The sequence below is a fragment of the Puntigrus tetrazona genome, chromosome 16 (assembly GCF_018831695.1).
Source record: "Puntigrus tetrazona isolate hp1 chromosome 16, ASM1883169v1, whole genome shotgun sequence".
Taxonomy (NCBI): Eukaryota; Metazoa; Chordata; class Actinopteri; order Cypriniformes; family Cyprinidae; genus Puntigrus; species Puntigrus tetrazona.
The window spans coordinates 23787735-23811736 of record NC_056714.1 but is presented as its reverse complement, the minus strand read 5'-3'; the positions used below and the strand labels follow the sequence as shown (position 1 = coordinate 23811736).

At 40.0% G+C, this 24002-nt stretch overlaps 1 protein-coding gene and 1 long non-coding RNA gene across 4 annotated transcripts; one reads left to right on the top strand and one right to left on the bottom strand.

The window, feature by feature from the left end:
• Positions 1-61: 61 nt before the first annotated feature.
• dop1a (DOP1 leucine zipper like protein A) lies at positions 62-22631 on the top strand. Of its 3 annotated transcripts, none has more exons than XM_043260767.1 (39): positions 62-412; positions 1255-1542; positions 2924-3116; positions 3211-3392; positions 3472-3642; positions 4159-4348; positions 4470-4568; positions 4795-4894; positions 5620-5702; positions 7329-7443; positions 7532-7652; positions 7736-7855; positions 7949-8060; positions 8487-8516; positions 9078-9311; positions 11486-12038; positions 12273-12544; positions 12627-12779; positions 12888-12988; positions 13071-13336; positions 13416-15525; positions 15808-15919; positions 16202-16384; positions 16490-16615; positions 16701-16835; positions 16921-16976; positions 17066-17170; positions 17479-17545; positions 17665-17809; positions 17928-18007; positions 18255-18364; positions 18485-18634; positions 18740-18801; positions 18906-19058; positions 19692-19828; positions 20013-20068; positions 21117-21281; positions 21492-21621; positions 21758-22631. In XM_043260767.1, the coding sequence occupies exons 3-39, from the start codon at positions 2979-2981 to the stop codon at positions 22058-22060; spliced, it is 7425 nt and encodes a 2474-aa protein (XP_043116702.1). In that variant the 5' UTR covers positions 62-412; positions 1255-1542; positions 2924-2978; the 3' UTR covers positions 22061-22631. The 3 variants fall into 3 exon arrangements, with proteins under 3 accessions (XP_043116702.1, XP_043116701.1, XP_043116703.1); XM_043260766.1 differs by having other exon boundaries at positions 5593-5702; XM_043260768.1 differs by lacking the exon at positions 8487-8516 and having other exon boundaries at positions 5593-5702.
• On the bottom strand, positions 9153-23982 carry LOC122360295. Its single transcript, XR_006252798.1, has 4 exons — positions 23839-23982; positions 21823-22061; positions 21487-21600; positions 9153-9288 (listed from the first exon to the last, which is right to left on the bottom strand). It is a non-coding gene; the product is annotated as an uncharacterized LOC122360295 (long non-coding RNA).
• Positions 23983-24002: the final 20 nt, after the last annotated feature.

Below are 24002 nucleotides of genomic sequence, written 5' to 3'. Positions count from 1 at the left end.
ATTTGCTGTGTGGCCCATGAAACCGATTATCTATTTAGTCGAGAACTCCTGTTAACGTGGACGGCAGCACCCACTGGATGTTTTATAACTGGTTTATTGTGACATGCCATTAACACAATTTTTAAGAATTGTACAAAATGTTAGTTCTTTGGGAAGATTAGAATATGCTTAGGTACTTACATAAACATTTATATTGCATTAAGTTATAGATATTTAGAGATTTGTGAAATATCTGTGTATACAGACTAAAGTCAGACCAAAAAGGAGATGGAAAAATTACAACGCAAATTTAAGGCAGGAAATGAAAGGTTGGTGTTTAGCCGGAAACGTGAAGAAGTGATCTTTGCTGTAGAGGACAAGCTTGGAAAAACCATGATCGTTTGAAGCCAGGTTTATTACAAATAAAATTCAGGTTTGTATCATGAACGTCTTGTACTAGTTCGCAATGTGAACTTAACTAATGTAGATTACAAATGCCTCTAATGACATTTTCAGTTTACATTCTGTGGTTAGCCTGCAGTATTTGATTTACCCTGTCGGCAACAGGATAAAATGGGTAAATAAAAGTTATAACTGCTGAAAAGAAAACAAATATAAAAATAATTCGGGGACAATATTACGTAATCTCTATAGCAAATTCAATTAATCCCTGACTCTAAACCTGTGGTTATTTAAAACAACGTCTAAATCACGTATTTTAATATTCGCTTAACGTCTCTGGAAATGAAAGTGCGCAACGTCGAATGCAGTGGTTTCTGTTTTGTTCGACAGCACCATCAGCTGGCAGCAATTTACAGCAGATATAACAAGAATAAACAACCTTTCAATATTTTACGCTGAATTCAAACCACTTAATACAGCCTGAATAGTGAGACCTTTTTGTCGCTAAAAGAAACGTTAGTAGACATTACAAACTCTAGTTCTCTAGTACTCTAAATACTTTTTTTGTATTTTAAAATGCACGTCTGCTGTATGATGGCGTATAGTTTACATTCTAGAACAAAAACCCTTTCAGTCTCTTTTCTTCTCTGCGGATCATATTTTACTAAAACTGAAAGTCGACAGTAAAAAAAAAACGATTTCCGGGGTTTGCGTACAAAGCGACTCCAGCGCAAGAAGGGAACTTTTATTATGAAAGAGTGACGTATTTTTATTTAATTTTTTTGTGGGGTTTAAACAGGAACTGCTGGCGCATGCGTAGAACGAAGCGTTTCACCTGTCAAAGACTTTAATCAAAAATGGTTTCATCCGCAGAGTGTCAGCGCTACCTGGACTGATGTCAGCATTAACGCTGATGTATAACAAATGGCTTTCCTAAAAGCAGATATGTGATCTCGCCAGAGGCATCCGGGAAAGCTTTTCTTGCTGTTGGTATACCCACCACCGACGTCGCATCTGACCGTGCATCGTTCACAACCTATCCATTCAACCATTCACTCATCTATCCATCCATACACCCATCTACCCACAAGATTAACAAAAACAGCCAGCCCCTCACAGCTGAGACCTTCTCAAAAAAAATCGCCGTCCGACTGACAAACGGTAAGCAGCAGCAGCTCACACAAGTGGATCCGCTAACGTTACTCTATAGCGAGCCTACAGTAGCTTAGCAATTAGCGCGTTCATGATATTCGATCGTGTTTGGTCGGTTATTCTGTCCGTGTGTGGGGCATGTCGTACCGAGTGTAAAGATTTGGAGATATGTTTACCATAAACCACTCATTGGTCATTGTGACAGTGGCAAATTGTTTAGTAAGACCTCACATGGGCCTTCTCATCACATAATGGTCCCTTGTTCCTTATCAGCTGATCATGGGAATTGACAACAAGCCTGCCGAATGGATCGACACCATGTATAATTTGTTTGATTTTTGCATTTAGTTCAATTCAGTCGAGAAAATGTGGAAGATTAATAAAATGGCTTAAGATTAATGTTTACGATCTTGTTTTGATTTTGGCTATAGTAAAACCTGTGGGCTGTTATGGTGCATCTTAAAGGGACAGTACGTCCTCGAACAGAAAATCTTTTACACCCTCATGTTTTCTAAACCTGTATCACTTTTTCTTCAGTAGAACACAATAGGAGAATTTGGAGCAGAACGACAGCCTCGGTCACCATTGATTTCTATTGTGTAGAAAATGACAGTGAATGATGACTGAGATTGCTATTTCTATTGTTTGAAACAATATGAGGGTGAGGAAATGATGGTTTTGGGATGAACTGTCGATGTATTCGACAGTGTGTGCTGTTTTCATTTATATTGTAGTTTTTTGAAAGAATGAGATGGGAAACAACAACGGCAGATTACAGTGCAGTAAGATATGGAAGTACAGATTCTTTTTTTTTTTCCTAGTCAGTGCTTTATTGTTATTGTTATTCTTTGCCCTTTATAGCTTTTAAAGTGTCTCACTTCCAACTGAGTCACACCTGTTAATAATTCAACAGCCTCTCACAGCGTCTCCACCAGTGACGGTGAGCTCTTCTGAACACTAAATGGCTCGTTGAGTGTAAAACTATTCCACACAGTGAAGCTTAAAAGGATAGCTTACCTAAAAAAAGAAAAGAAAAGGAAATTCTGACATCATTTACACCCTCAAGGTGTTCTAGACCTGTATGAATTTCTTCTTTGAGCAAAAAGAAAGCTAAAGGAAGATGATAACACTGACTTCTGTAGTACAGCCAATGTATTATTGAAGTCTGTGATAAATATTATTAAAAATAACTGTATTTCAAAAACAAGTAAATGATGACAATGTTAATTGTTGGGCGAATAATCATTTTAATCTTGAGTGTGATGGAATCTAGGAGCTCACACCTTGTTTTTAAATTATCAAGCATGTGATCTACACTGAGTATTACTCACTCCTTTTGATTGATTTTAACCTTTGTGCTTTTTTTTTTCTTTGTTCTTTTACACTGAAGGTGTGATGTTCGTACATGACCTTGGAATTGGCTTTTAGTCCCACTGTGTAGGACGATGAATGCAGAGGAGTTGGAACTCCTCGGTGACTCGAAATACAGAAACTATGTGGCAGCGGTAGATAAGGCCCTTAAAAACTTTGAGTACTCCAGCGAATGGGCCGATCTGATCTCAGCGCTGGGGAAGCTCAACAAGGTCCTTTTCTACACCCCTTTGATCACATTTAGAAGCTCCCCCCAAAATTGGGCAGTTGCTTTACTGATCTTACTTTTTGGTATTTTGTCGACAGGTCTTGCAAAACAATGGCAAGTATCAAGTTGTGCCTAAGAAATTGACTATTGGAAAGCGTCTGGCTCAATGCCTCCACCCGGCGCTGCCCAGCGGGGTTCACCGCAAGGCCCTGGAGACCTACGAAATCATCTTCAAGATCATTGGACCAAAGCGCCTGGCGAAGGATCTTTTCCTTTATAGGTAGAGATTGTCCAAGATTGATTTTTCTGCTACAGTGACTTTTAGTGCCTAATATGTTCCTTTTCCCCCTCCTCGTCAGTTCTGGACTCTTCCCTTTACTATCCAATGCTGCTATGTCTGTGAAGCCAGTATTACTTGGGTTATATGAGACCTACTACCTGCCCTTGGGAAAGACTCTTAAACCAGGCCTGCAGGGACTTCTGACTGGTGTGCTGCCTGGTCTGGAGGAGGGCTCAGAGTATTATGACAGGTAAAATAAAAGATTTGTAAATTATCTTCTTTTAAGTCTTTTTTTTTTTTTATTTCAGTCTGCATTTGTTTGAACAAAACTACAGTAAAAACAGTAATATAGTAAATATTATTATAGTTAAAAAAATAGCTGCTTTCTCTGTTAATATATTTTATAACTTATTGCAACTTATTCTTGTTACAGCAAAGCTGAATTTTCTGCAGCCATTAGTATCCATTAGCTTTAAGTGTCATGTGATTCTTCATAAACCATTTTAATATGCTTATTTAGTGATTGTAGATAGTTGTGCTATGTAATATTTTTTTACACAGGGTAAATTTAATGCATCATTGCTAAATAACCATTTCAAGATATTAATTTAATTTCAAGATAATAATTGTAAGATATTAATAGGGTAAAGGAGCATGTGACCTAATATAGATAAGCAAAAACCATTTCTAATGTCAACTGACAACTTATGTTTTGTGATATTTTGTGCATCTCTAATCTTAATCTTATTTCATCTGTTGTCCAAAGGACCAATACCCTGCTAGAAAAGGTGGCAGCAGCTGTGGAGCAGCCAGCCTTCTACAGTGCCCTGTGGGGCAGCATCCTAACCAGCCCTGCTGTGCGCTTACCTGGAGTGTCCTTTGTCTTACTGCATCTTAACAGAAAACTATCCATGGAGGACCAGCTGTATATCATCGGCAGCGACATCGAACTGATGGTACATTGATCAATAGACATAATGCAAGCAAAACATTAATAATGAATGATTCAAACTTTAGAAATTGTTCGGTTTGCTGCCACTGATTTTTTTTTCATATTTATGTCATTGTGTTTACTAGGTGGAAGCAGTCAGCACATCTGTACAGGATTCTAGTGTGCTAGTGCAGAGGAGCACCTTGGATCTTATCCTGTTTTGCTTTCCCTTCCACATGAGTCAGGTGAAAATACTGATTCATTTAAGTCTTCTTTATTTGTCCAAATGCAAAGTTCTCTCTGAGATCCATTTTTGTTGCTTCTCAGGTGGCATATTATCGCCTTTAATACAGATATTTTTAGATCTGAATTACGAGTTATTCACTGGTCGCTAAAAAGAAATGTGAGCTTGAAGTAGAAAAAAGAAATAAAACGTTAACGTTGCGCTGTTACTTGTGTGGTTCATTTCAGGCTACGCGTCCAGACATGATCAGAATTCTGTCTGCAGCACTTCATGTTGTTCTAAGAAGAGACATGTCTCTGAACCGTAGACTGTATGCTTGGCTGCTGGGTGAGATATTGACACTTCACGCACAAACTGTATGCCATCCATACTTTTAATTTTTGTCCCTGCTTTAAATTATATGGCGCTCTTTAGCCATGTTTTGCTTGTTTTTGCATATCAGGCAGTTACACAACCAAAAGTTATAACGAGTTACTGATTTATAGAATATTTTAATATATTTTAAAATTGTTTATTCCTGTGATGAGAACAATGTTTAAGCAGTCGTTATTCCATTCTTCACTTCCATGTGATTCTTTAGAAATCATTCTAATGTGCTGATTTGGTGCTCGAGTCACATTTCTTTTGTTATGTTGTAAATGTTTTTAATGTTTCATCAATTTAATGCGTCCTTGCTAAATAAAAATATGATTGTCTTTAAAAATGAACTTGCTGACCCCTAACTTTTGAATAATCAAGTCCATTAGTGCTACAAACAAACAAATATCTTTGAAAAACGTGCACAGAAGCTACAGTTACATTTATTAGTTGCAATGCATGAAAATTTGCCGATTTTTCTTTTTTGGTTGACCTTATTTTGTCTCTTGCTTGCTGTCAATATGCTGTGGATTAATATTGTGGTAAGTTTATATGTTTACAAATAGCCTGTTATCATTTATGTCCTTGTATCTCTGTAAGCAAGCAAAAATGATTCTAAAAATTGAACATCTTTGTACTCATGTCAGTGTGCTTGGTGGTGTTTTTAGGCTTCGACAACAACGGTGTGAAAGCAGGCCCTCGCAGCACCCGACTCAGTAATCCAGAAGAGCATGTCACACACTACTTTAACACTTACTCCAAGGACATGCTTGTTCAGGTAAGGTGAAAAAGCAAAGTACAAAGCAGAATATAAAGTCCAAACAGTGAGAGTTTCACGTATTTATTTATTTCTGTTAATGTAGCATTTGGGGTGCGATCCAAATTTTCGTCTTAAATTAAGAAGGGTTGATGTGGCTCATTTTGTTGTTTTGGGCTCTGAGCATCAATGGGACATCAGAAATCCCTGGTGATCACAGTACTCTAAACAAATATTTCCAGACACAGAGCAATCAAAAGCAGTGGAGATGCTTCAAAAGTTCTCTCTCTTGTTTGAGTTTCCTTTTTGTTGCAAGATCAAATGGTTTTTGTTACATCTGCAGTGGCACACAGGTGCGTGCACGCATTTTGTCAATAAGCCACAATGTGAGTCTTGAATTCTCTCCATGTGGTTTGCATGCATGGTTTGGCTTGCAGTGAGACACCGGTCCCAGTGCAGGCACAGACAGAGCTGTTCAGCGCCATGCGTTTAAACCGCCCTGCTGCCCCTGGGGTTGAGTTTGGAGCTTCAGCAGGGGGAGTTTTGTTTTTGGCATTTTCCTCTCTTGTTTTATTGGAGGGGGAATTGTTTGATTGTGTGCCATCTGGTTTGGGCCACTTGTTGGATCTCGCTTGTTTGGGAAGTAGGTTATTGCAGGGACCGTCTGTTCCTCTGTCTGTGCAGCCATGCGTTAGACCAAGTGTGAGATCCCTAAAGAGCTGAAACGCACACACTTGTAAAGGAATTGCACAGTATTATTGAGAACTTTTTTTCTAAAGGGTACTGGAGGGGAATTTATCTTTGGTACTTTGTTAGATTTAGATTGCATTTGATGACACTTGATGTTCACTTGAAGTTTATTTTTAAAGTCAGCATGAAATGAAATTATACGGTGGTTGCAAAAAATATTAGAACACTAGTATTTTCACCAGCTACGAAGCTATGTGAATACGTTTTGTGCGCAAAGAAAAGAAAAAGATAACATTATTTATTACACGGCTTTGTGGAATACTTGATTCTGATTGGTCTCTCTCCACATTCCAAGGTTTGTTATTCCCAGATAACAACTGGTAAATAAATTAATTGCGCAGGCAATTCACTGTCGCTGACAGTTTGGCGCCATCTTGGGGCATAAAATGCATAAAGAGTTAAAATGTATGACTTTAACATGTACGGAAACAACTAAAGTTTTCAGCAGTAGACTCGAATGACTCCCAATGTTTTGTGTTATTTACTTTTATGGCAAGAAGCTGTGTAATAAGCGGGATAATGTACATCCAGCAGGTTATCACAGAATAAAGCCCTTCAGTCTTATACAACAGCTCCCCGCTTTGTGTCGGCCTGCTGATAAGCCTGTCAGGCTTTATTCTGCGATAACAACCTGCTGGATTTACATTAAACCTTACTTATTCAACAATTCTTCTTCCTGCACTATATCTTCTGCCATTTTGAAGAGTCCCTCAAAAATAATCAGCGTAATTAGCATAGTTTATTTTCAGCATGCGCTTCGGTTTATTTCAACTTTAAGGACTAAATAATTTACTTATTAACACTGCTTAAATTAATCTTTTACTGTACATTTTATTGTTACTGTCCAGGATTTTATTGGCAGTGCATTCCTAAATTTGTCTATCTGTGTGTTTGTAGGCCATGGTGGGGATCTTGCAGGGGAAGGCTAGAGGAGGGGAGGAGGAGAGCGTCCTGATGCACGACTTGAAGCCGTTTCGCATTCTCATCAGCCTACTTGACAAACCTGAGCTGGGTAGAGCCATTACTAGTCTGTTGTAGAGAAACGCTTAGACTCACAGAAAGATTGCTTGCCTTAATGCCTTTTTGTCTACTTTATTTAGGCCCAGCAATCTTAGAGGATGTTCTGATTGAAGTGTTTCGCACCCTGCACACTCAGTGCCGGGCTGAGTTGGATCTTCAGAACCAAAACCCTTTCTGCAAAGACCAAACTCAGCTTAGCAGGTCCGCATGAATGGTTTTTACAGTTTGCAGTTGTATTGCAATATTTTCAGTGTAAATGTATCTTTTGTGGTGGTGTTTTTCAGCAAACTCAGAGAGAACAAGAAAACGGCAGAGCTCATTAAAACCGCCAACCTTTTGTTTAACTCCTTTGAGCCCTACTACATGTGGGACTATATTGCACGCTGGTTTGAGGATTGCTGCAGGTGTGTGTGGGGGATATTTGGGAGAAAAATATAGTGCATTTTTTATCCATTCTTACTTACTAACCTATTTATTCTTACTTAACCTTTTTGTAGGTGGACTCAGAGCAGTCATAACCCTGGAAAGACTATGGCCTCTGAGACGTCAGCCCGCTCGTTGGTTGAGTTCTGTGAGCTGGTGGACTTCTTGTTGGACATTGTATCTTTGGTTGGTAAACTTTAGGAAAGCTATTATTTTAGCAATTGAAATATTTAGGTTTCTAGTTATCAAAAATTGGATAATGTGGAATAATAAAGCAGTAATTGTAAAAACATGCTGAGATTTACATGTTCTAATCCCTATTCTTGTTTCTTTATGTTAGTTATAGGTAACTAAACTACATTTTAGTGACACTTGTACTCTTAGAGTCGTAGAAAATGTCTAAGCTACAATATGTACTTTTTTTTTTTTTTTTATTTATTTTTTTTATGTGTGTTTATGTCCTTGTGAAAGTATGAAGATCATCTTGGTCTTAGTTTCTCTAACACTGGTTGCGAATGGACCAATCAGGGTTTCTGAAGTGTGTTTTCTGGCCTCTGCTCTGCTCGCTTCTGTCTGTCTGAAAATCTCTGCTCTCTTTTTCTTCCCTCAAAGCCTACTAGAAGCATGAGGGTTATCTGCCAGGTACGGTACTGCTCTTACTTGCCTCTTCACCTCACCTTCACTTCACTCTAATTGTTTGGCTACCTTCCCAGAAACATCCATATTAAAACACCTATAAAAAGGTTTTCCATTTCCTTCTCCCTGCTTGCTTAAAAAAAAACCCACTTTTGATAAATAAATGCCACTTCAGCTTCATACTGCTTACATACTCTGATCTGAAATGCCTTGAATACAGATAGGCGGAGTGATACAACAATGGAGATGTCTCTGTGCTGTTATATTAAATTACATATCATAACATTTTAAATATAATAACCTCAAAGGATTTGCTCATTTTATCTATGGATGTTGTGGAAGGTAGAACCATAAACTTGCATGTGCTCACCAAATAAAAAGCTTGTTACTCCTTTTTACTCAACACATTAAGCCTAAATTGTTATTATTTGCTGTTGCAGTTTTGTTAACCATCACTCGTAATGTATAGTACTGACTGTAATGCAAGAATTGGCTTTCAGCTGCCTTAATATTAATGAAGAACTGAACTTCACTCCACTGTCTTCTTTTGTGTGTGTGTTTGTCTAGGAAACGTACATTGAAATCCAGACAGAACACCTACCTCAGTTGCTGCTTCGCATGGTTTCTGCTCTTACCGCACACCTGCAGGCCCTGGGCCTCAGAGAGCTCACCCACTGTCTGCGCCTCTGCTCGAAGATTCTCAGCAAAGTCCAGCCCCCTCTGGTGTCACCCCTTGCACTGCCCTCTGGTCCATCCTCTGCAGCAACTACTCCTTCAGCTAGAGACAAAGATGAAAAAAGGGTGAGAGATTGTACAGTGAATACATACCCCAAGCAAATTCACATATATAATTGACTTTCTGTATAAATGACATCTTTCTCAGTACACTATAAAAGAATACTATATGCAAAGTTACGCAGCCATGCAAAAACTGGGGACAAACCTGGAAAAGTCATAAAGGTTTCAACAGAATTTTATTGTTTTCTATTTTCTAGCAGCTCTAAAATCTTTAATTATCTTGAATTTTTTTAAAATGTGCCATCTTAAAAAAATTTTTATTTATCTGTATCCATTAATTATCAGAGATCCTATAGTCACGGAAAACCTAGAAATATATATGGGGAATTTTATGGAAATATGGGAAAATTGTGTTTTCCAGTCCTGAAAAATGCAAACAAAATACTAAACTAAATTAAAAAAAAAAAGGAATGAAAAAAATGAAAGTTGTTTTAAAATAAAAGCATAAAAAAAAGCTGTGTCCAGAAATTAAACCTGCAGGTGATTGAAAGATGGCCCTCCTTTATTTCTGTCATTTCTTTAAACTTTTATTGTGAGTATTGAGAGGTTTCAGTAAACATTTCATTAGTTATTTATTAGTGTTTTTAACATATAAATGTCAGCTATTTATGCCTCCCTTTATAACTAAATAAATAAATGTAAAAGAAAGGAATATTTGATTTTGGTTGCTTTTATTTAAACCCAACTAGGGAAATACATTGGCACCAGTGCACAGAGTGTGACGCTCGACGGAAACACAAAACTTTCATCTATGTCCTTTGCTTACTGTGCAATTTGTTTAGGCTTTCCTCACAGGGAATATGTGGTGTAGATTAAACAGTAGCTTGAGTTAAAGGAGTAGTTCACCCAAAAATTAAAATTGTGTAATCAATTACTCACCCTCGAGTAGTTCCAAATTTGTATGAATTTCTTTGTTCTACCGAGCACAAAGGAAGATATTTTGAAGAAGGTTTGTAACCAGGCTGTTTTGGGTCACCACTGAACAAAGAAATTCATACAGATTTGGAACCACTGGAGAGTAAATGATGACACAGTTTTCAGTTTTGGGTGAACTTTTTTTTTTTTAATTGTTCAGAGTTCAGTGCTGAAATGTTCTGACTTTGTACATCACAGTACTTTATCTAACTGCCAGTATCAACAGTACTCCATCAACTTAGAATGTCTCTAATTGTTTTAAAGTCTTTGAAATGGTCTCTACAGCATTAGTCTGTTAAAGACAAGCCAATATGGCCTGTTTGCTTTACAAGCACTGGCCTGGAAACAACCATCCTTTTGCCTGATGGTGTGTCTCTTCCACTGTCTCCCTGCTAAGGGGCCAATAGACAGGATGGTCCTCCCTCATGACATAAGTTTGTTAGGGTGTGTGTGTGCCGTGACCTGTTTGCTACCTTACTAGGACTATGTGTCTCTATCTTAAGTGAAGCTTTATTGAAATTATGCCAGACTCCCTGGATGGTGCCAGCATGCAGGGAGAGAAAGCAAGGGAATAGCGATGAGACGTTCATGCACAGCTGAGTTCCCCTCTATTGAGAGCCAAGTCTAGCCTCTGAGGCCCAAGAGTCTGTCATTTCCACTCAGGTGAAAATGGCCTCCAACCTCTCAAGCTCTCGCCTTTTCCTCCTCTGGGGCTCATGCAGCACACTGTTTGCCACCTGAGTCTAGCTCTGTGCTGCTACACGGTTCTGTGATTGGAACCACTTAGTTGTGGATGTCTGAATGTTTTATAGCCACCCCATAGTGTGATGGGAAGGGCTTCATGTAAAAGTGTAGAGATGTGTGAGAGACGTGTACTGGGCAAGAAAAGGGCCTCTGATTTGACTTGCATAGAAATTCTTTCAGCAGTATATACTGTCTCTATAAGTATATAATAATATCATATTTTCGATTAGGATTTATGATTTAAATTGCTAATTGCAAAACAGTTTTACATCTTACTTGACCGAATGTGTACACAAACACAAATAGCAGTCTTAAAATCAAACTTAAAATGTCTTGCTTTGACATTCTTAAAATAGTCTCAGGATGCATACCTGCAAAGTTTTCGTTTTTATAAACGCTGCGTAAATATCTTAATTTAACTAAGGCCTACATTGACTGTTTAATTGTTTAATTTTTGCACTGTGGTGTCTTGCTGGAGAGCAATGCATATGAACATGTTTATTCCCTATCTATATCAGACTTTACCCATCGCCCTTGAAGTCTCTGGGAGCACTGATGTATTTGATGATGGCGAGAATGCTTCTAGCAGCCGGTTGTCAGAAAGTGGATTCACTGACTTCATCCAGTACCAGGCAGAACATGGGGAACAACCTGAAAACATGCAGCATCCCGAAGATGATGCATCCAGCCCTGAAGATGTACCTATTCAACCCAAACCTAAACCCAAATCTGGGCTTAGTAGTTCAGCCCACATCAAACCCCAGGACAAGCCAGTGATGCAGTGCTGCCTTGAGCATTTCCAACAGTTCCTTTCTTGCCTAGTGAGGCTTTACATTACCACAGGTGGTCAGACAGAGGCAGGGAAGTGCTGCATTGCCGAAATGGACACTCTAACTGTGGTGGCTGATAAAGGAGGCACAAGTGGGATTGAAGAGCAGATGTCTTCTGAGCAGATGGAGTGTCTGGCTGCATTTACTGCTGCCTGCCAACTCTTCCTGGAGTGCTCTAGTTTTCCAGTCTACATTGCTGAGGGCAACCTAAAGTCATCACCCACTAGAGAGGAGCATGCAGGTAAAAATGACTTTCTGTTGCCATTTCTTAACTTTAACCACTTTGCCAAGGTGTGACAAGGACATTGTTTTACTTGACTGCCACCCTGAAATGTTACTAAAGAACAAAAGTGTTGGTTTTGTGTTTTTTCACATGGATTGATGCAAAGGGATTCTGGGGCAGTTAAAATCATTATATAAATATATTCAAAATTATATTTAAAATACTTTCATTGTGCTAATGCTTGCCCGACAGGTGACAGTGTTCAGCCAGCATTGTGGCTTCAGACCCTGATGGATGCATGCTGTTCAGCTGCTGATTTCAGTATTCAAGCAGTGGCTATCTCCCTTGTAATGGACCTTGTCGGACTCACACAGTCTGTAGCTATGGTGACAGCTGAGCGTGTGGCGAGTCCAGACTCGGGCCAGCCAATGAGTCCGAGCCAGGGCCGTGTTGCAGTGGTGATTCGACCGCCACTCACACCGGGTATCTTGAAATACATCGCAGAGAAAACAAATTTCTTTAAGGTGTGCATTATTTCCTTACTCATGTGCGTACTTTTGTAGTTTCTCCTTCTATGTTGTTTACCTTCTCAATTATTTCCTGTAGAGTGTAGCCCTTATCTTATGGAATCAGCTGGGAGAGGAAACCCCCCAGCACCACAAGCGCAGTGTGGAGCTCTTTTACCAGCTTCACAATTTGGCTCCTTCACCCAGCATTTGTGAAGATGTCATAAGCCAGCAGCTCATGCATCGTGACAGGGTCAGTCATACACGCACCCCACAGACACCCTACTAATAATTGGCATAGAGTTGCACAGATATACATGCACAGATTTGTTGTCACATCTATTACCAAATTTCATTTTAGAGAATACGTCTGGAAGCTCATGTAAAATTCTCGGTTCTTTGGCACTTAACCAGAGACTTGAATATCACCAAGTCCTCCCCTTTCAATCGGACCTTTGACAGGTAATAGCACCTCTAGTGCAGATAAAGTTTAAATGTACAAAAACAACTGTTTAGTCACCTCATCATTCTCTTTCTTTTGTAGGTCTCTGTTTATCATGTTAGATAGCCTCAGTTATTGGGATGGCTCTGCAAGTGCTGTTGGCAGGGCCTGGCTGAACCAGGTTTTGCAGAGACATGACATAGCTCGTGTTCTTGAACCTCTACTGCTTTTGCTGCTGCACCCTAAAACCCACCGTGTATCCATACAACGAGTTCAAGCACAGCGTCACTGGACCCAGGTCTTTCCCAGCCCACCGGAACAAGAGTCCTCTGAACCTATCTATATGAGGGACATGGGCTGTACTGAAAGTAAAAAGTTTTTCTAACAATTTAAATAACATTAACATAGATGCTAAATCTAACAAATACACATTTGTCTCTTCTGCAGATTATAACCAGATATCAGGGGATGGCCACAGGGGTGTCCAAGTGTGTAACAGATGCCTCCCATTGGATGATATGGAACCCTTTAGTCTCACAGTTAACCCTTTGAGTGACAGTATTTCTCTCTTGAGCCTCAGCAGTGAGAATCTGCAGCTCTGTGGTGAATATCAACCTCCTGATCAGCAGGGGGATCCCCAGAGCTCAGATTCGAGTGGCTCTCATTCATCCACCATAGACAATGGCAGCTTTGATGAACTGGAGGGAGGTGGTAGCACTATTAATATATCTGATCCTGTACTTTGTCAGTCTGTTTCATTAGAGGAGGAATCCTTGCACAAAGCAGTGTCTGCTGTGCTTTTTGAGATAGTGGACAGGGTTGTGCAAATGGTGGAGAAAGAGTGCTCTGAGACGCCATCTCCTGATGGCTGGCCTCAGACAGACTCTGACAGTTCCAACTCATCCACCGATATGTCCAATGGCCCGTGCATCACCCTTGCTCCCTTCTCCAACACCCAACCTAGAACGCTCCCAGAACTGGTTGCAGGGGGAACCTTGGAGTTCCTGGCTGTGGCTTCAATCGATGCTTCCGGGGAAGAAGAACATCGAGAAGGCATTGCTCGCCATAGCTCCTCTCCTTCGATCATTACACTGCCCGATGGTGGTGTCAGTGCTGCCACCGAACAGAGCCTCCAGGTTGATGACCCTCACCGCAAGCGCAGCCACAGCAGCACCCAGCTCAGCCTAAAGGGCAAGATTATGGAGCGTCTGGTTGACAAATCCCCGGGAGCCAAGCCCAAAATTAAAAAGGTCAAGAGGAAAGATGATGAGAGACGCAAGGCCAACCAGACTGAGAAGAGCCGGCCACCCAGCATCTTCTTCGGTGATAGTTTAGACTTGGAAAACTGGTACAGCTGTGGGGAAGGGGAGGTGTCAGAGATTGAGAGTGACATAGGCTCTCCCAGTGGTGGGGCTTCTGGTGGGGCGGGAGGATCTCGTACTTCTGGGTCACCTCCTCGTTTTAACATCCATCCCCTATACCAGCATGTGCTGCTTTACCTTCAGCTTTATGATTCCTCTCGGACTCTGCATGCACTCTCTGCCATTGCAGCCATGCTTCGTGCTTCACCAGCAGGATTTGTGAGCGCCATCTCCACCACCAGCATAAACAACACATATACACCACAGCTCTCTCTTCTGCAGAACCTGCTAGCACGCCATCGCGTCTCTGTCATGGGCAAAGACTTCTACTGCCCCATCCCGCAGGACTCCCACTCCCACTCCTTCCGAAGTGCCATGTTCCTGGAGATCATCATCTCCCTTTGCCTCTATTTTCTGCGCAGCTATTACTCGGCCCATGTTGTCGCCACATCACAGGACCTGGCAGGCAACCATGCCATGCAACTAACCAGTGTGGAGGTGTTGACTTTGCTCTTCAGTGAGCTCGTCAAAGTCACTGGAGGCTCAGCCAAGGGCTTTGCAAGCTTTATTTGTGATGTACTGTCCAAATGCAAAGTGCAGAAAGTAGTGCTACATTGTTTGCTTTCCACCATCTTTAGTGTTCAGAAATGGCATGAACACAGTGTCCGTGGCACTAACGTGGCCTCGGTTGAGGAGGGCCTTTCAGAAGACAGCGTCATTAATCTGTCAGAGGACCAGTTGGACAACTGCAGCGCTATACAGTCACAACTCCTACGTCTGCTGCAAAGCCTGGTGGTGTTGGAGCATCGTGTGATGATCCCAGTGGAAGAGGGTAGTGAGGGAGGTCCGGGTTCGACTGGGTCAAGTGGAGGGCCTAATGGCCCCGGGGCTGGGTTTGAACTGATTGGAGGCGAGGTAGAGCATGTCAACCCGCAACAACCTATGACTTCCTTGCAGTACCTGCATGGACAACCCATCACAGCTCAGGGCATGTTTCTGTGTGCTGTGATCCGAGCCCTTCATCAGCATCATGCTTGCAAGATGCATCCACAATGGATTGGCCTTATTACAGCCACTCTGCCATACATGGGAAAAGTCCTTCGGCGAGTAGTTGCATCTGTTACTCTTCAGTTGTGCAAAAACCTCGACAACCTAATCCAGCAATACCGCTATGAGACGGGCCTCACGGATGTCAGGTACTTGTGCACTTCAGTTATGTAGCAGAGAACCAGATTATTGTAGCAAAATATGTTATTATTTAAAATGTTAATAAAGAGTTTTGTCACAAACAATTTTTTTTTTTTCTTTTGACTTGAAGTCATGTAGTAGTACATTTATATCCACAAGGGGGCAATGTTCACCGTCAGTTATTTCCCTAACAATGGCAAGGCTTAAAAGGGCATGTCAAATACTTGCACTTTGGAAATAATGCTTTGTTTATGAAAAGAAATCCAATTTGTGTTTTTGTGTATTTTTAGACCCCAATGGATGGCACTATGTATCCCTCCTGACCTGATTCTAACTGTACTAGAAGGAATGACAGCCATAATCCATTATTGTCTGCTGGACCCAACATCACAATATCACCAGGTGAGGGAGCTCTCTAGCCATGTTTGGGTTTCATGGCCCCTAAATTCTTAAGTGCTAAATGTAGTGGACAAAAATAACTGAATGAATGATAAAGATATATATATATATATATATATATATATATATATATATATATATATATATATATATATATATATATATATATATATATATATATATATATAAAGATTAGATAATAAGGAGTGTAGCAGTTAATTTGTGCTTGGGTGTTGGCTTTGAGTTTTTTGTTTTTTTTTATCTTTATGTGCATGTATTTCTCAGCTACAGGCAAATGTAGATCAGAAACACCTTGCGGAGGCCCGTGCAGGAATTCTCTCCATCTTGCACACTATTATGTCCTCGGTAACCCTACTGTGGGGCATTCTCTATCTGGCTGACAGTTCTGATAGGCCAGCTGCAGCTTCTGCCTGCTCCACTTCCAATATCAACCTCGGATCTACTAAGGTACCCTGAGGAGACTAGACTGGAGACATGTGGTGATTGGATTTAAATGCTTCTTGTAGTCCTATTGTTGTGCCAACTGAAAGTGTTTTCATGGGTTGTTCTCAGAATCTCAGGCAGCAAATTTTAGAGCTGCTGGGTCCAATCTCAATGAATCACGGGGCTCACTTCATGGCTGCTATTGCCTATGTGTGGAATGAAAGGAAGCAGGCTAAAACTTCATCTAGAAACAAGGTATGAGCTACACTAGACGTCATGGCTAGTTGTGTACCCTGATACTACAAAACAAACATCTTTCATCTGTGTGCTTATGTTTTAGGTAATTCCCATAGCTAGTGAGGAACAGCTTCTCCTTGTGGAACTTGTTCGTTCAGTGAGTGCAATGCGAACTGAGACGGTAATACAGACAGTGAAGGAAGTCCTAAAGCAGCCCCCAGCCATCGCCAAAGAGAAGGTATAGTAACAAATATATCCTGGCTACTCTCTAAATTCCTCTCCAGACACTTTGTCCGATCACTCACCTTTATCTTTTTTTACAGAAGCATCTTTCCCTGGAAGTCTGCATGCTTCAGTTTTTCTATGCCTATGTGCAGAGGCAAGTGAATTATGCTAAGATAAGAATATGCCAAATGCATTCTTTAAATTACTCTGTCAGTGTCACTGCCTTTGTCTTTTCTTCTTTAGGATTCCAGTGTCTAGTCTGGTTGACAGCTGGCCATCACTCTTGGCATTGCTAAAGGACTCTGTCCAGCTTAGTCTGCCTGCTCCAGGACAGTTTCTTATATTAGGGTAAGTGCTTTCTCACTAGCACAGCCATACTTTTACATTTGAAGGTACATTAATATTTTTACTTGCAAGAGAATTGGTGGAAAATTAAATAATGAATGTGTCTAATGATGAATTATACTAAACACTGTTATAAATACAGTTCTTTTGTATTAAAAACAGTCCTGATCAAACTATGTATACAAAATGTAGATTTGGACACTCTAGGCTTAGACATATGTATTTATTAAAGGATGACCAGGTTGTGAATAACCAGTATGTGATTTTTGTAGGACTTTTTCATTGAAAATTAGTTGTTGTGTTTTCTTTAGTGTTTTGAATGAGTTTATTCTAAAGAATCCCACTCTGGAGAGCAAGAAGGACCAGCGAGAGCTACAGGTGAACTTTCATTCACTCTTTAACAAGTACAATAATTTTTGATTTTTTTTTACATGGTGCCTGCTGTGTCTTACATTTGTAATTGCTCAAATTAAATGATAAAAACCATGATTCCCCAGGATGTAACCCATAAGATTGTAGAGGCCATTGGCACGATTGCAGGCTCATCCCTAGAACAGACCACATGGTTGAGGCGAAACCTAGAGGTCAAGCCTTCCCCTCAGATCATGGTGGACGGGGCAAGTTTGGAGGCTGATGTAGAAGGTCAGTGACTGTGTGTCAGTGTTTATGTAAGGCATATCCCACGTATGTCAACTCATGTTAGCATGCACATCGGCATGAGTGTATGGGGAGTGTCTCACTAACACTATGTGCATTTCAGATCTAATGCTCACAGTGATGGAGGCCTCCAGCTTCACTCCATCAGTGTACAGCGTTCACGCCCTCACATTGTTGGCTGAGGTAAACACAAAATGTTATATTCAAGCTCATTTCCTTCTTAAATTAATCAGTAAAGCCAAAAAAACAGATAACATTTGTAGGGAAACTGGAATGTTGCATTGGTATCAAACACACCAGGAACATTCACAGGTCATCAGAGGATGTGCTCTGCCCTGCCCTGCCCTACTTGTATTCTTGCTTTGTTGTGTTAATTTGGTTTTCTGCAGATTGCATTAATGTGCTCATGTATGCATGGGTGTCTTTGCAGGTCTTGGCTCATTTATTAGATATGGTCTTCTACAGTGATGAGAAGGAGAGAGTGATTCCTCTTCTGGTCAACCTCATGCATTATGTTGTTCCCTATCTGCGCAACCATAGGTATTTAGTGTTTAAAATTCAAAACATGTAGACAAAGGATGAGAAATGACAGTTAATTGGACACAGAGTATATATATTATAGGAATCAAGGTGTTGTTGCTTTGTCCTCTTTTCCACCAGTGCTCACAATGCCCCTAGTTATCGTGCATGTATCCAGCTTTTGAGCAGCCTCAGTGGTTATCAGTACACCCGGAGAGCTTGGAAGAAAGAAGCCTTCGACCTGTTTATGGATCATACGTTTTTCCAGATGGACTCCTCTTGTGTCAGCCAGTGAGTACTGTACAGCACAACATGTCCTTTTTTCTTGTCAACTGTGGTTTTACTGCCACTCACAGGGCATTGTGACCTCTAGTTGACCACATCTCTCTTTATCAGCTGGAGAGCAATCATAGACCACCTGATGACTCATGACAAAACCACTTTCAGAGACCTGATGAGTGAGTCTTTCTACTAAATGGGCTATCCAGCTGCGCCCATCTTATTGCTTTATCGCCATTATCGAACTGATGATCGAACTTGCTAACATTTTGTATATGTGCAGCCCGAGTTGCCGTGGCTCAAAGCAGCTCTTTGAGTCTTTTCACCAATCGAGATGCAGAGCTTGAGCAGAGAGCCATGCTACTCAAACGACTGGCCTTCACCATCTACAGCAGCGAGGTGGACCAGTACCAGAAGTACTTGCCAGACATCCAAGGTACACACATCTATTGATTTCAATGGGAATGGTGAGATATGTGCTTTCAGGAAAAAAATATGCATTTTTTCGCATGATTTCAAACTAACTTTGCTCGTTCTATCAAAATCAAGGGATGTCATACGGATTTGCCTGTAAATCTCCAGGGCAGAATCCCTAGACACTTTGAGCACTTTGTTCTCTAGAAGTGCTGTGGCATTCTCTGATGAGATACGGGAATTCACTTTGCATGACGTTCATGGTGTATAGGTATTCTCAAGCGGAGACTGAGTGCACATTGGTCATACACTTATTACTGCAGTGCATTATGAGATTGAATAAGTGCATTTGTTAATGGTTTTGGACACTACTACAATTGGCTGCTCCCATAATTACTGCACTATAGATGTATAGGCAGCAGTTTTGGACACCATAATCCTAAAGATCTTAGTTTAGGTGTGTTATTTTGGATTGGACTTAAACTCTGCAGAGTAGTGGACCTCCAGGAGCAGGATTGAACACCCCTGTTCAAAATGGATCTTATTCATATATATCATTTGTCCCAAGTTTTCATGTGTGAAGACCCTAAAGTTGCACCAGGACCCTATCAAATCAAACAAGTAAGCTGTAAATAATGTGTTGATCTGATTTCAGAGCGTCTTGTGGAGAGCTTACGACTCCCTCAAGTGCCCATCCTCCATGCTCAGGTCTTCCTCTTCTTCAGAGTGCTGCTACTGCGCATGTCTCCCCAGCACCTGACCTCACTTTGGCCCACTATGATCACCGAGCTGGTAAGGATGTGACACACCTTGCACATTTACATATTATGTAGAATCATAAGCAGGCTGTAAGCTCTGATGCTTAAATAGCAGAAGTTCCCGGGGGCTAATCTAAAGAGTAAAGTGGTAGACTTTCTAGTCCGTTCCTTTAGAACACTTTAATGGTCTTGTTTGGTTTTTTTTTTTTTTCCTTCAGGTTCAGGTTTTCTTACTCATGGAACAGGAACTCACTGCAGATGAGGACATCACCAGGTACTCATTATTTAAATCTGCAGCAATCCTCAGTGTCTTAGCTGTTTTATCCTTTCCGTTTTACACTACACTCGTTAGTTTTCATTTTAAAATACATAACCTTTGTCACGGTTACACCTCTCGTTGACACTACTCCGGCATTTTTGAGGTTGAAAATGGAGACCTTTTCAAAATGCTGCAGACACTGTTTTAGTTTCAAAACTCAGGGTTTTTTTCAAAGCAAACCTTTTGAAAATGATGGCATGGCTGCCCACATTCTCTCTGCGTATCCTTGACAATTGCATAAACAATAACATCATGCTCATGTTGTACACATGGATAAGTGTTGATAGATTTGCCATTCGACTGTTCCAAACATGTAGACATGTCCACCATCTAAATAATTGATGTGACACCCTTACAGCCCCCTGGTGGGCAAAAGAAAGCCTTGTTCCACTGATCTCCAGTTATTTTTACGCAGTTTGCAGTAATAATAAAAAGTAATAATGTAGGAAAGCAATGATATTAAAAGGTGAAATTCAGAAAGCACCTTATTGATGTGTATTTTATACAGGCAAGCAGATAAAACCAGAATGTAAATGCAACGTGTAAAGTTTCATGTTAAGTGCTTTTGCACAGAAAACCACTATAAGGAACCATTAAGTGGATTGCGTTCATATTCCGCCCTCATCTGCTTTCCTATGTAAACTATGCATCACTAATACAAAGATTACTGAATTTGATATTTTAATATTACTTTTTTTTTTTTTAATGTATTAAAGCGCTTTAAGTGTCTTTACAACGTTTTGTCAGACTGTTTATTTATTGAAATATTGCTTAATATGGACTGCAAACTGCCAAAACTTGTACCTGCATGAAGGGTAATGTGACATGCATTTTAGGTTGTTTAGTGTAAACGGAGATTGTTTCGGGAACGCAGGGGAAACGGCAGTGTAAATGGGGATAATTTTCTTTCTAAAACACCATTTTAAAAAGAAAACGCACTTGTGTAAATGGGGCCTAAGACATTGTGGGTAATTCTGTTTGTTGGTTTCTGGCTTCTCTCCAGGACCTCAGGTCCCTCGGTTGCAGGGCTTGAGACAACATACTCAGGGGGCAATGGCTTCTCTACCTCCTACAACAGCCAGCGCTGGCTTAACCTCTACCTGTCTGCCTGCAAGCTGCTGGACCTGGCCCTCGCTCTGCCCTCTGAGAGTCTGCCTCAGTTCCAAATGTTGGTGCCCTTACACGTTTTTACACACTACATGTTTGAAATGTATTTTTGTACAAGGCATCAATGTTTCCTGTTAATTGAATAGCTGTTTCTTTTGTAGAGTACATTCTCAAGACTAGATCGTTCCAGCACTCTTTTTCTTAATGCATAAAATTTATTACAAATATTGAGCATATTTAAAGTGAAAGATAATAATTCTATATACCACAGGTATCGTTGGGCTTTTGTCCCTGAATCCTCGGATGACTCTGGTTTGGAGGTCCGCAGGCAGGGGACCCATCAGAGAGAGTTCAAGCCCTATGTTGTCAGACTGGCCAAGCTGTTGAGAAAAAGGGCCAAGGTAATACTACCATACAAAATCGAAGCCTTATTGTTTTAAGAAATATCCAGTACACATCATTAGCATAGGGCCTATAATATATTTGCTAATGCTTTTAAGCCATTAACTTTCATGGGAATGCCTCCATTAATTTTAGAAAAATCCAGAGGAAGACTGTTCCACACGCACTCTGTCCTGGGAGCCCGGACAGCTCCTGCTCACCCTTTATGTGATCCGCAGCATGGAGCAGCTTCTCCCTTTCTTCAACCTTCTCAGTCAGGTCTTCAGCAGTAAAGGTAACAGCCGGTCAGGACCGTATCACAGCCCCACTCCCAGGGATGGCCCATTCCCTGGCAAGGATGGCAAGCTGGAGAGCCAGAAAGTCTTCTGGAGCAGGGCCAGACAGAACATTGAGGAAATGGTTGAGAAAGACTTTCTTGAGGGACTCATCAAAACGTGACCTGAATGAAACAAAAAGTGAAAACTACTGAGCTATGGCAAAAACACTAACACCTCACATTTTAAAAATGGAAGAGAACAAATCAACAACAAAAAAAGAAGTTTGTACATTTTTGCTTTTCTAATTAATGTATTTTTTCCCAAAAGCTATACTATTTAATTTAAAGTCTTTTACATGTAAATATGGCCCTGTTGTGATTATTTCTTTTCATTTGTTTGAGCCCATAGGATAGTATGATGATACTGTGCCATTCCATATTGTGGTGACTTGCCTAATAAAGAGACATATCATGTGAATTTAAAACATTTTTGAACTCCCTCATCCACAAAAAGGCTTGTAGCAGACCTCATGTCCATAACTAATCAAACTTGCACTATTGTTTATTTCCTTTTGGATTAGTTTTCAATGGTGTCAGCAAAAACCTTTTGTCTAAAAAAAAAATAATAATAATAAATATATATACGTGGACAGTTAAAAGTCATGTTGCTTTGAAATGATCAAAGCCATAATGAAAATATATATTGTTGCATATCAGAGTAAGTGGGAGAGGAAATAAAACAGAAATGTTTCACTTGCGCCACAGCTGTTTTTTTTTCTTCTTTAAACTGTGATCTAATTGAAAAAAACGTAATAAAACAAGCGTTTAGTACTTAAGGTAAGCAAACTGCTAATTGTAATGTGCCAGGTCGGTTTGTGAACTACACACCTAGAACAATTTATAAACTTCAAAGATTCGAATTAGTTCAGCGTTTCAGTAATTGGGCTTCAAAGAATTCGGTTAATCAAATCATGTTAGAGTCTGAATGAGGCATTTAGTTTGTGAATGATCGGAATTAACTGATGTGTTTGTCTGAACTGAACAAACCAAAAGAAAAATTTGTGAATAGGTGGTGAATTATGAATGCCCTAAATGAGATGGTGGACTATTGAAATTACCTAAGTTATGGGCAGTTTAATATTTCTTTTTTTTTTTTTAAATCTAAAAGTATTCAATCATTCTTGAGAATGGGGACAAAACACTGCAAAATTGATCAAATAAAACATTGTACTAAGCTACTGAGTTACAAAAACCTGACTATATAATCTATAAAATACATTAAATCAACTTATGTGTTAAAACAAACTGTTATTGTTTATAAAGCTTTTATTCAAGGGTCACATTTAAGTATATTTATATATCTTTGGAGCACAAAATGTGGTGATGTCTGACGGCGTTGACAAATTTGCCATTTCTTTCATAAAACAAATAGTTCATGTAGTAGCCATTTTGTTTCTGTTGATGCTAGTTGCTAACAGAACCTGCCTCAGGAGAACAAAATGAGTAAAATAAAAGTAGGCACGCAACTTAAGAAACATGCATGTCACTGAAAAACAACCTTGCTTTGATATGAGATATTATTAAGCGTTGCTTTTCATAAAACAAAGTTGTTTTTCATTACTATTTTTTTTTACTTTAAAGCATGTGAATGATTGAACCCTTCTCTGTGGACACACTGTTTGGATGTTGTGAGAGGACAATATGAGTTATCTAGTGAGAAAGTTTAATTGAAAGGGACAATTGTGTTAAATACATTCTATTATTTATCCCTCATGACATTATTTATAACGATATATAATAATATAACAATATTTTTATTTTTACATTTAATTTTACGTGAACTGCTAGTGATTTGACTTATTCATGACGTTTTGTAGTCGTTCTATATAGCTTAATAAAAGTCGCACCAAGCAGATGACAAACTTGATAAGGAAATTCACGATCTCTGACAGAAACTTACCTATTGAACGAGTCCGTGAACTGACTGAAAGGATTCGAGGTTCAAGATGAATCAAACTTCCCACCATATAGCCACAAACAGCACACTTGCAGCGGGCGCAGATAGTAAAACGCAATCTGGGTTTTTAATGACGTGCGACCTGACTCATGCGTGGGGGCGGAGTG